The following is a 12277-nucleotide window of genomic DNA, read 5'->3' as shown; positions in this document are numbered from 1 at the left end:
CTCCAAGCTTGTGCATGTGTGTGTGTGTGTGCATGTGTGTGTGTGTGACTGCATGAGTGTGTTTTACACCGAACTCTGATGAATAAGGCCTCACACAGCAGTGGCATTTCACTGACATTCACTGCAGAGCCATTCATCCTGCGGTTCAAAAGCCTTGGCTTAAGTTACCGAAGAGGAATTAAACAGGGAAGGGAGAATACCCATACACACACACACACGCACGAACACACGCACACACACCAACATCTACTGTACTAATTCCTCTCCCCCAGTGTGTGGTCATGTCTTTGTACAGGGACAGAGTTAAACAGCAGAGGGCAGAAGAGAACCTGTTGACACTTTGACGCCCAAAAACAACAAACAACAACAAGCGGGTGTGTGCATGAGCTCTGCGTCTCACCGCTCTCATTAGTGTTGATCATGCGGCTGATTCCAGGGCTGATGTTGGAGGAGGAGGATGCGGTGACTGTTGCAGTGTATTGTGTCCCTGGACTGACGTTCACTACATCAGCCTGTGAAAAGAGTAAAACACACACACGCGGTCACAACATGCACACATTATATTGTCAGCAATTTACTGTAGATATGTGGTATCTTTTTTGTTTAATATACCCACACGTCTTTTTGTTCAATGTATTATTAAAAAATGTATATTGGTAAAATATGTTTTTAAAAGAACATCATCTTGGTGTTTTTGTTTTTTGGTAGGTTTGGTCAAATTTATGTCTGCAGAGCCTATATGTGCTCACTTATCCTTTATTTTTAACTCAGTGTTTAATTTCTCTGCTCACTTACTAACAACTTTTCTTGCTCTCACAGTGGCAGTATGTGGTTAGGTTGTTTTGGCAAGGTCTCTGTGAAGTTGGGTTTCTGTAAATCATTGTTCCTGTGAGGAGTTTTTCATTGGTTACGAAACTGACTGAAATTAGTTCTGATTACTCTATATGACCTACAAAAGCAAACCAGACCATCAGCAACAAGACTGATTATTTCTATATGGTTATTTTTAATTCAATTTTTAATGCCTGAAACTGCTGGCGGGGGGTAGGTGTCAGACGAGGTGATTAACTGCATGCTGCCTTTGTTTACATTTTCCAGGGCAGTGTTAAAAACCACCACTTAAGCATGAACAGGACAAAATCAGCAAAGAGATGAGAGGTACGGCTTTGTCCACAGGGGGCGCCAAAATCAACACAAACCAAAAGTTCCTCACAGGAGCTTTAACTGTTACAATAGAAGCAAAAAACCCTTTAGCTCGCTTGTTTTGATTGATTATTTTATAAAATGTAACAGGATTAAAGTATTTGTTGTTGCTGATTTTAGTGACCAGTCCAAACCGGCTCTGTTTCTGTACAGAAAAACATGCATATGTTCAAGAAACACTGGCATGTTTTTTCAAGTTTTTGAAAAATACAATGTATTTATGTAGCAAAAATTAATACAATAAATAAGACCTAGTTGGGGTATTTGTTTTCCTCCTAAGAAACAATAGCATAGCATTTCTATAGCTTTTCCCATCAGGCACACATTCCCCTGGATTTAACTGCTGTAGAATATAGTAGTGAAAAAGTAAGTAAATTATCCACAGATAGAAGAATAAATCTGATTCATTTCAAACCTGCTATAACCCTCACTCAGCCTTGTGTTGTTATATCATGTAGCATAGCAGCACCAGCAGCATAATGAAACACCACAACTCTATTTTGAACATCGAATTCTCAGCAATCTGTTTCAATGTGAAGATGGGAGGCTGTGAACAGATGACTGTTTGTTCCTTCACTTGTTTGTGCCTCTAAATGTTGCCAGTGTTGCAGTCCTTAGAATGTGTTGCAACAAACATTAGCACCTACGAGATCAGAGTGTTAGATGGCAATGTGCCTCGGTTTTACCTTATGTTACCTCCTGGTTATATGATGAAGCATATTTTTTTATCTGTGCTGGAAGTAAAAGTATGTGGACATGAGAAGAGGAAGATCATGAGTGTTGAAGTCTTACCTGTGAGTCTGTCTGCCCCAAGCAGAGTGTGAGCAGCAGGATGATGGAGGAAAAGGCCATGCTGGGCGGCAGAGTTAGCTTTAGTTTAGACACAGCAGGTTAGAGGCCTCGCCCGAAGAGCAGCATCCAGCAGAGTTAGTGATCAGTTGTTAACAGGGGTCTACAGGTAATCCACTGAGCAGAGCAGGAAAAACTCCAGGTCTAGAGGCCGGTTAGTTGCATGAGTAAAGGTTGCAGGGTTAGTGGTCCAGGCCTTGGATATTAACAGGTCTAAGCTTGAGGTATTCCAAATTTTTTAGTTTCTGGCCAGGGAGGGCAGTGGGTCCTTTCATTAGCACAAGGCTAACGTTCTCCCTCTGCTCTCTCTCTCTCTCTCTCTCTCTCCCTCTAGGGAAAGCTGCTTAAGCAAATGAATGATTCAGGGTTGAGCTCATAAGGCTAACTTAATAAATAATGAGATCTATTACTCAACTCTGTGCTCTGTGTGTGCAGGCTGTGTAAGGTTACATTTTGGGGGGTAACTGACACCTGGCAGCCGGGAAGAGCCAGTACGGGGAAGGACTTGGTTAAATGGGAGGGGAGATAATGCGTGTATGTTTGTGTGTATCATAGATCAGCTGAAAGTCTGCAATGTCATACCTGCGTTGATGATATTTAGGTGAACCTCTTTTTCCATTTAAATTCAGAACTGCCTTTATGACTGTTTTCGTACCTGAATGTATCCGTCACGTGCCGGGTGCACTTTGACCTCTCCCTGGTTTGGCAGCAGGTTCACTTGATAATTATCCACACACCCCACTGCCTGCTCCCAACGCAGCGAGAACCCACGTGCCGACACATCCACGACTCGCAGTCCTCGTACACGGGCCGGCACTCATGAGAGAAACAGAGTCAGAGAGGTGGAGAAAGTAATTTAATGAACTGATCAGAGCAGGTGATTGCACTGGGGAATTGAAGATTGCAGCCCTCGTGATATGGTCTACCTGTGGTTACAGTTAGAAAGGCAGCCTTCCCCGCCGTCCCTCCTCTCACTCTCTCAGCGCTCACGTTGTAGCTGCAGCCGCCGACCAGCCCTGTAACCACAGCAACCCGCTCCTCCTTGGGTACGGTGAGTGTGTTTGTGGCTGAGGTGTTGGACACAGTGACTCTGTGGAAGTCAAACTCTCCAAGTGCACGCTCCCAGCTCACAGACACAGAGGACGAGTTCACGCTGCCTAAATGAAGGGTACATAATCCTGCCGGGCCTGGAAAACAACATTTGCACTTTTATATTGTAGCTCAAACTCTATCCTGACAGACCAGTGCAGTGAAATCCTGTTCAGAAATCAGGCCTGTGTGTTTATATATGAGTGTCTCTTACGTGTGCTGAACTCTCTGTGCACCGCCTCACTGGCGTCTGAGCCCAGCAGACTTTGGATGCTGACACCGTAGTCCGACCCTGGGATCAATTTCCGGATCTCATGACTTGTGCCACGGACCAGCACCTCAATCCAAGACTTCGTGTCCACAGAGAGCAGGCCAGAAAGGAGCTGAGAAAAACAAGACATCTTCAGACTCTTTTTTGGGGGTGTTTCAATAACAACCGATCAATCCAGGACACATTTTACTCAACAACAATCCTGTATTACTACCAGTGTCTGTCACTTAATTCAGTTGATGTGGTTTTGTACTGTGCGTGCCTGTAATGTGCTTGGTCATTCCTCCTGGCTGTGGCTCTACGGAGGTCATACATCTTTAAAGGGTTTGTAATCCAATCCGTAGTGTGACGACAACGGCTGCTAAGTAACCAACAGGTGAGCACAAAACCTGTCTTCAATGGCCTCTTTTCTATTTGAAAACCACAAATATCAATAGTGTTTGTATAAGACAAAGGATCATTATGCACATCTGTCCGGAAGTTACTGTGGTCTAATAACCTATAGTGCCTGTGTCTGTGATTCTAACATGGAACAGGACTGATGCAGTAGTATACTCACCTTGTACCCCTCCACCTGTCCTGTGGGTGGTCTCCAGGTGACAAACACTGACGTCACTGCCTGCTCTGAAAGAGCCACTTCCTGCGGCACCTCCGGGACTGAAGACAAGATTCACATTAGCATGTGACATCATGTAGATGCAATATTGTCGTTATCTACTCTGGTTAATACACACGTGAAAAACTTCTTACATAAGTTCACTCTGGACCAGATGAGGGAGACACTGGAGGGAAATAAGTCCAGAGATCCAAACATACTTTTAGCTGGTTTCTTTATGCTGCATAGCTTGTGCTCTAATGTCTTTTGTGGCAGTGATTTATTTAAAACCGCAATCATACACTGACACGATATTGTAATAAAGCGAGATCAGCAAGTGATGGAAACCAAACACAAACAAAATGTCTATTTTTGTCCCTCATTGTTCACACAGGAGCTAAACTCTTTAGAACAATCTGTATGTTCTTTATAATGTTAATTTTTAAGTGAAAATACTGTTTATTCTTTAAGTTGTATTTGCATATTGCTACTATCTGACTGTTTTCCTCCCCGCTACATTAATAATGTAATCCAAATCAATTATTTTTCTTTCCCCCTCCTACACTCTGCACGTGTTGGCACACACACTGAACACATGTTTGAAGGGCATGTGTCTTAAACTCTTGAACTTACTGGTATGGAGCATCAAAGTAGCAGGTTTACTCCTCCTGTCCCCGCTGGTGCTAATTACTTCAACTGTATATTGGCATCCAGGAGCGAGGCCTTTAAAGCAGTGAGATCTGTGGACACACAAACCTCTAGCAGTCAGTGTTTTTAAGCCGACACTTCAAGTAATCCAAGTCTCATAAAAGTGTCATATAATTTTTTACATGGTTGACAAATGTGGGACTTACCTGGGCTCCTGATGAGCAACGATCAGCTCTTGAATGAACGTTGTGTTTTTGATTGACAGGATGAGTCCGCTCACCACTCCCCTGATCATACTCCAACAAATGCACAAGGATGATGTGGTTTTATTGACAGGCGACAGCTCGGCTGAGCTGGGAGCTGGAAGAGTATAAGAGACACGTTACACAAGGTAGCTCGAGCAGAAAAGATGTGTGTGTATGTGTTTACCTGCCGTGATGTTTATGGTGACAGGTGAACTGTCTGCGAAGGACTCCTTCTCTGTGCGTACTGCAAAGTGGTAGAGTCTGCCTGGAGTCAGAGTAGAAAACGTTGCACTCTGATTGAACACTTTCTGCACCTGCTGCACAAAGAAGATGAACATAAGTCTTATTATAATTCTTACAGTCGGTAATATTTGATGTAAAAAATCATGCTTATTGCAGGTCAACATAAATCTCCTAAAGAAACTTCTGATTAGTGCTTGAGCAAGCATTTCATGAGTCATTCTGATGAAAACTTCTCATGTAATTATTCATCCAGACTTCTACAGGTAATCTAGGTAATCAAATATTTGTCTGAAGTACAGGTAAGAACATACACATATTCCTTTACCATGTGTGAATGATCACAGTTTATGCAGAGGACCTCATAGCTGTGCACCTGTCCTTCTGCTGGATCCCAAAGCAGCTCTATGGTCGACTCCGTCACCACTCCCTCCCTCACTCTGATAGGAGTAGCCAGACCTGAAATCACAAACCATCGGCCTTAACTACAACATACTTCAATTATTCCTCTTACATACTTAAAATACTCATTTGTTTTGGATGGGGATGCTATAAAAACCTGAGGATCATGATGTGTAATTTGTCAAATAAATGAATACAGTTATAATTAAAGTGCAAACATTATACTCGATAAAAGTCATAATAAACGAAGCTGAAAACCAATGAACTACTGAGTTGCTGGTTCTGTTTATTATTTATTTTATTTCGCCTTCTCTTCCTTTCATAACATTTTTTATTTTTTTCTCTCCGCTATATTATTTCTCCACTTGTGGATACTTCTAACAGTTGATTGTCTTGTCTGTTCTGTTACCTGTGGTGTGAATGAGTGTGATTGAATGTGTTGTTCGGATAGGGAAGGTGTACTTACTCTCTAATGCACCTTGGTTTTTAAAGAGACATTATTATTATTTTTATTTTCAACGGTGACAAGCTTAACACACTGAGAGATGACCTTGGTTGTGCATCTATTGTCCTTGTCTCCTCTGTACCCATCCCATAAATGGAAAAAAAATCAATAAAAATATTTGACAAAAAAAAAAGTCATAATAAACTCTATAAAAAAACAAAGGGAGAAACGACGGCATAATTTTGTGTTAAAAACTTAAATTAAATTCTATAAATCTGAGCTCTCCAATCCATCTGTCTCATTTTGATTCAAAACATAATAAAGGTGGGGTATTACGTGGGATTCCTTAACACTACACGACAAGCTGGCTCGGTTCTTCTAATTACAATAGTAAAATTATGACTTGTTGGCAATATAACTACAATCAGTGGTTACAAAATGGATTGCATGTATGACCGTAGTACTAAATTTATGTAGTTTTATTATGTTTCAGGTGAAATTTATGTCATTAATTGTGTGAAAGAGAAAAAACGCTGGATGAAAGATGAATAAAATGAACATGAGTTTATAAATGGACTCATTGTTGGGAGATCATTAAAGTCCATATGAGTCTTATACTTTGAAACCTTCAAGTTAAAGAATGAATCTGATGTGCGTATGTGATAGCATTAACAGACAATCTCACCTGTTCTAACAGGGCGTGTGTCGTAAGGCGGTCCCATCTGCTCTCTGCTGGTGCTGTACACCCTGAGCTGAAACTGTGATCCAGGGTTGAGGTTACTGACAGTTATGATATGAACACCAGCAGGGAGGGAGTACCAGTCACATTCAGAGCCACACAATCCCTCACAGGTAGTGTTACAAACCCCTGGACACACACACACTTTGACCCCATCAATCAGACCCTGCTGTGGACGCTGGATGTACAGCTGGGCAGAGTTTGTGCCAACTGAGAGAGGGACTGCTACCTGAACTGGCGGTGGATCTACGCGGACAGAGAAGAAGAGACAAAATAAGTTTACAGAACGACGAGTATGTAAGTATATACATACATATACATTAGATTTAAAACTTTGAACCCATCCTTTAGAGGCAGTATTTTCATTTCTCTTACTTGTGGTGTGTATAATGCTGGTCCTCTTGCTCCTGTCCTTTCCTCTCAATGAGACCACTCCGACTTCATAAGTCTGACCTGGAGTAAACGTGCCCAAGTTAATACACACAGACTCATTGACCCAGTGTGCAGCAGGACTGGACTCATTTATCCACAGTGAAGACAGTGAAGGTTGGGATGTGATAATATAACCCTCTGGTGGGTCGTCAGGTGGACCGGTCCAGCAGACTGTCAGATTTCCTGTTCTGTTCGACACCACCAGACCGTGGGGAGCCTCCACCTCTAAGAAGAACAAGAGGAGAATATTATTGACGGTAGTGCTGAATTAGTTCTCCTTGATACACTTGTCAGGTTCCCAGTAACACAATGATAAACATTCACTACATGTGCGCAACTTTAAAACATAGTTTCAGTAACTCCTTTAAAAGCAACATTATGAATTGAAACAACATGCTTACATAGGCCAAGGATCCGCTTACCAGTCTGTACAATCACAGGAGACTGTCCACAGCTCTCTATCCCGTGCTGGGTGACCGTGTAAACTTCAACCGTGTACTTCCTGTAAGACTTCAGCCCTCCAATCACAGCAGTGTATGACCGCAATCCAGCAGTGTCAAATAACATGGATATGTCGCTCATTCCAACTATGCTCTCTTGCCTTGAAGACAAGTCCACGTAGCGCACAACAAACGTCCATCCAATCCTAAACTGTGCATCTGACAGCATCCAGCGGACGCTAATCTGACTGACAGTAACCGAGCCGACAGTGATATTTAGAGGAGGAAGAGGTCCTGTAAGAGAGAGGGCAGAAATATTTAAAGTTACATATGTTGGTATTGTATGTTGCTTTTGGAAGAGGTTGTCTGCAGACTCACTTGTGAACGCAGTCCGTGTTCGTGCCAAGCTCCAGGTGGGGCCTGCAGGGTGAGAGGCTCGTAGAGTGAAGGAGTAGACGCTCCCTGGAGACAAACCTGCCACAGTCACCCCTCTGGAGGAGAGGGAAATGGGGACCCTGACGATTTTTTTAACACTGCTCTGGCTCTGTGTCCCCTTTTTGTCCTTTGACTTTATACTTTCATCTTTTCTAACTTGGCCCGACTCTTCATTTGCCTCCTCCTGATACTGGAGGGTTATCCCAAAAGATGCAAGATTAAGTGAGTTCAGGGGTAAAAGGTCACTCCAGCGAAGCTCTACCTGACGCTCTGTCACCTGGGCCAGGTCAAATGAGAACAGTGCAGGGACCAGAGGGGCTGAGAAAGAGGGAGAAGCAGAGTAACATTATAGAAACTTGAGGAGGAAATCTATTTTGCATACATTTTGTCATAAAGTGATAAAGTGCATTAAACATTTTACAAGTGATATCTTCAGAAGAGTCAAATAACAAATTCACAAATGCTCTTGTTGATTAAGGTAATATTAAGTTATTTACTCTGGTACTGGCAGATGGAGGGTAAGGGGATGTGACAGAAGAACGGGGTGAGAAAGTATCCTTGTCCGGTGGCATTTCTCTGCAGGGCAAAACAGTCTGTCTCACTGGCTGGCAGTGATGACATCATAGCGCTCGTCAGGTTATAGGCTGAGCCATCAGACCAGAGAGGTCGCCCCTCGACCTGTGGAGACATGGACAGAGACAGAGAAGAGACGGACATTATGCACTGTAGTTCATACACGTAAGAGACATCCGCAGCTCACTGTCATTAAAGTATTCAAAACAAAACTCCTGTTTAAGGAGGAACTGCTGCAACAGGGATTTCACTGTTTGGTAAATAAACTACCTCTCAACAGAGGACTCCATAATATCTGAAGATACCACTGAAGGCTCTTCAGGTTAGGGGTTCATTCACAGTAAATAAAAAACAGTTTGGACCATTTTCTCAAACATGTAATCATAATTCTTTAGAGCAAAACATCTTTTATTTCTTTCATGATGGTACCTTTCTTCCCTTCCTACATGAAAAGTATAGAAAATAGTTACACTTACACTTACACACTACACAAAAAGTCCTTACAATTTCATTTAGCAGACGCTTTTGTCCAAAGCGACGTACATCTGAGAGTTAATGCAACACAAGCAACGATCAAGACAGGAGGGAACGAAGTCAGTAAGTGCCAACAAACAGCTTCAAGTGCTATCGGACACTGGTGTTGACAGGAAGTGTACAAGGCGTAAGGAGGTCGGTTTTTTTCATCATCATCAGCAACATCAACATCAACAAGGTCAATATCATCATCATCACTAGCATCAATATCATTAAGTGCAGAGGTGTTCATGAAAGATCTGGCTGGTGTCCTACTAAACATGATGCAGAAATTATTTGAATGTCCTGCAGGAGCAACTTCTGATATTTGACAGAATTAAGGACAGAATGAAGTCCTACATTATTCAGCATTTACTGCTTGATAAACATTAATCAAAATGTTTACTTGACTAGTCCCTCTTTTAAATTACTAAATGGCCTTACAAGAACTTAATGAACATTGATTAGATTTTTATGAAAGTTCTCACATGTGATCCACTGGGAGAGAGGGTCAATATGCACGTTCTTAAAGAAACCTTAGCATGCATCTGATCCAGTTAATGGGACAAAGATTCTATGGATGTCTACATGATTTCCAAACTTAAGTCTTTATCACATATTTTCATGGAGGTCTAAACAAAGTAAAAACTGCAATAGTGGCTCCTCTGATTACTCTGATTGTTACTGATTGGATGAAAAGACAATCTATTACTCCCTAGTCTCACACCTTAAAATATATGTTTCAGTGATGAATCTACCTGCTGGTCGTTGAGTCCAGTCCACAGCAGCAGCAGGTTGTTGCGGCTCAGCAGGTGAGAGAATATAAAAAGCAGATCTTCTTGGTTCTTCAGGTCAGCCAGGTGACTTCCAGCTGCAAGGTCTCTGCAGCTGTGCTGGGCATCCCTCCAGGTCAGACCTGTCCTTCTCACAGTAAAGCAGCTTCTCTCATTGGCCAACCAGCCAGGCGGGCACTGAGCTGGAGATAGAAATACATTGGTAATTCAGGCAGATGCCACACAGCCTTCAGTGAATGTTAAGGGGTTAAAGACCAATTATTACCTGTTTCCATGCTGATGTTGAGTGTCTGCTTCACGGTCAAATTAAGGTGTTTGAGGAATGTAGTTACCACAATTTTGAACTTGTAGCCTGTGCCCGGCTGGAGACCTTTCACCACGTACTGGGACTTTGTCACTGACAGGTTGATGCTGAAGATGTGTGTGACAGATTGTGCGTGAGTGTTGTAGAGACTCAGGGTGGAGAGGCTGTGTTGTGTGTGAAGTTTCCATGTCAGGAGAGCAGTCGTAGTCGTGGTGTATACGTGAAGAGAGGACAGGGAGACTGGAACTGGAGACAAATACAGAAGAGAAGGAGAAAAGACAACATGAAGAAGCATTCATTAATATTTCTCCATCAAGGCGGTGCTATTAAGGTTCACAGAAACTCACTTAAATGAAAAGTCTTTGTCTCAAGAGTGGTATCATTTCTGCTGGCTCGCAGTGTGATGTTATATCCTCTCTGGTCATCAACCAGTCGCAGTGTCATTTTGCAGTCAGGGGGGCACGCTGAATGATCGATGGGCTCCACGTGCACCTGCAGAAACATTGTGACAATTCAATTCTCACACTACTGAAACTGAACCAGAGCATATTTGCTATTATCACCCATAAATTGTTCTTACCAGATGGTTACTTGCAGTCCTGCAGGTCACTGTGTAGGTGTCTGTATCCTTAGTGGAAGGGAAGGACTGAAATACAACTTGAACCTCAACAGGGTTTAAATGCTGCTCACAGGTCAGCAAGACCACCTGAGGAAGAGCAGAGTCACAAGTCACAAGCAAAAAAACAACATATAAACCTTAAATATAATCACAATACACATGGGAAGATAAATAAGATTAATATGCATTGCCAAAAACTGCTTTACAGAGAATATAAAATGTTAGGCCTTTATCTTACCTGACATAAACTAGCAAGTAACCACAGACGCTCTGTTCTCCCCATTGGAGCCATCAGTCCATCTCTTAAGGCACACCTTCCATCAGTCACTGATCCACATTACCACAGTCAAAGCTACTTCCATGGCGAAAAACAACAGATCCCGGCTTTTGCTTTCAGCCATCGTACGCTCATAAATAAAACTAAGACAGCTGTGCGTAAACATCGGTTGTGGAAAGTCCCAAACTATTTATGTCGCTGACGCACTGCTGCGAGTCAAAAAAGTTTGTAACTTTTTAACAATCCTTTTAAGGCTGAAAGGTTTTTAAAAAGCCACATGTAAAAAGAAACTACTTTGAAACTTGGGGAAATTGCTAGTCGTTTGCATTTCAGTGATACGAATTGACGCAGAGCCTGGACTTTGAATTTAGCGCGTACTCAGTCAGCGTTCAATGGCTGCTTCCCCTGAGAAGAAACCCCTTATGTGTCAGGAGGGAGGGAGAGAGAGGGAGAGAGAGAGAGAGAGAGAGAGAGAGATTGTGCATGTATGAGTTCAACCCAATTTGCTCTAGCTCTTTGTTGGGATAAGAGCAGTTCACCATGGTAACCACAGGGCACACGGCCACCTCAGAGCAGAGCCGGGGCTCCTGAGGAGAGGAGGGGAGGCTGAGGATAAGGGGCAGACTGAGGGTAGGAGGAAAGGGATGGGACATGAGGTGGGGATTTAAGGGAAATTGAGATGTGCTAAGCAGACAATGCCACCACTTTTTCAGGCTCTGTATGGCCGACAGTCCTTCACATCAGACTGGTCTTGTTTTCATGAGTTCTTGGAATCTCTAAAATAAGATTTTTCTGCAAATTGTTCCTCAGTGCAGTGGTGAGCTTGGTTTGGCTCACACTCAGGGTGTGGTGGAAGTACTGGCTCATGTGGAATGACAGGAATGTGAAAGAGAGAAATGATTGACAGACAGGGAGCTGAATCCACTGAGGGGTTCTGTTATGAAGAGGTTACTCCCACACATCAATAACCGCTCTGAGGTGCAAAACAAACACATGTCAGCACTGCAAACGCTGAATCAGGATGAGTATGTGCTGGTAATGAGGGTTCGATAATGACAAACTGTGTGGGTGTGTGCGAAAGGCCAAAGTGAAGGTCACAAGAAGAGTCAGGGTTGGAATAATTTAGACAAAGACACTGTTAAATCTTTTGTTTCACCTACTTTA

The 12277-nt window shown here is 42.7% G+C and overlaps 1 protein-coding gene across 1 annotated transcript in view; it reads right to left on the bottom strand.

Moving 5' to 3' along the window:
• Positions 1 to 11980, bottom strand: part of ptprq (protein tyrosine phosphatase receptor type Q) — a 40522-nt gene extending 28542 nt beyond the window's left edge. Inside the window, exons 1-21 of the mRNA XM_069686096.1 lie at positions 11951 to 11980; positions 11621 to 11700; positions 11075 to 11138; positions 10798 to 10923; positions 10565 to 10709; positions 10179 to 10463; positions 9878 to 10095; positions 8531 to 8711; positions 7977 to 8351; positions 7581 to 7892; positions 7102 to 7383; positions 6673 to 6972; positions 5469 to 5599; positions 5085 to 5214; positions 4862 to 5015; positions 4641 to 4747; positions 3972 to 4069; positions 3356 to 3524; positions 2979 to 3239; positions 2708 to 2868; positions 401 to 512 (exon numbers count right to left, since the gene is read on the bottom strand). Coding sequence (XP_069542197.1) covers positions 401 to 512; positions 2708 to 2868; positions 2979 to 3239; positions 3356 to 3524; positions 3972 to 4069; positions 4641 to 4747; positions 4862 to 5015; positions 5085 to 5214; positions 5469 to 5599; positions 6673 to 6972; positions 7102 to 7383; positions 7581 to 7892; positions 7977 to 8351; positions 8531 to 8711; positions 9878 to 10095; positions 10179 to 10463; positions 10565 to 10709; positions 10798 to 10923; positions 11075 to 11138; positions 11621 to 11700; positions 11951 to 11980 — 3721 coding nt within the window. The remainder of the gene's footprint in view (positions 1 to 400; positions 513 to 2707; positions 2869 to 2978; positions 3240 to 3355; positions 3525 to 3971; positions 4070 to 4640; positions 4748 to 4861; positions 5016 to 5084; positions 5215 to 5468; positions 5600 to 6672; positions 6973 to 7101; positions 7384 to 7580; positions 7893 to 7976; positions 8352 to 8530; positions 8712 to 9877; positions 10096 to 10178; positions 10464 to 10564; positions 10710 to 10797; positions 10924 to 11074; positions 11139 to 11620; positions 11701 to 11950) is intronic.
• Positions 11981 to 12277: the final 297 nt, after the last annotated feature.

Source organism: Semicossyphus pulcher, unplaced genomic scaffold (assembly GCF_022749685.1).
Source record: "Semicossyphus pulcher isolate SPU_LCO1_2020_fin unplaced genomic scaffold, fSemPul1.0.p SCAF_8, whole genome shotgun sequence".
Classification (NCBI taxonomy): domain Eukaryota; kingdom Metazoa; phylum Chordata; class Actinopteri; order Labriformes; family Labridae; genus Semicossyphus; species Semicossyphus pulcher.
The sequence above is the reverse complement of the archived record's forward strand: the minus strand, read 5'-3'. Positions and strand labels throughout refer to the sequence as shown.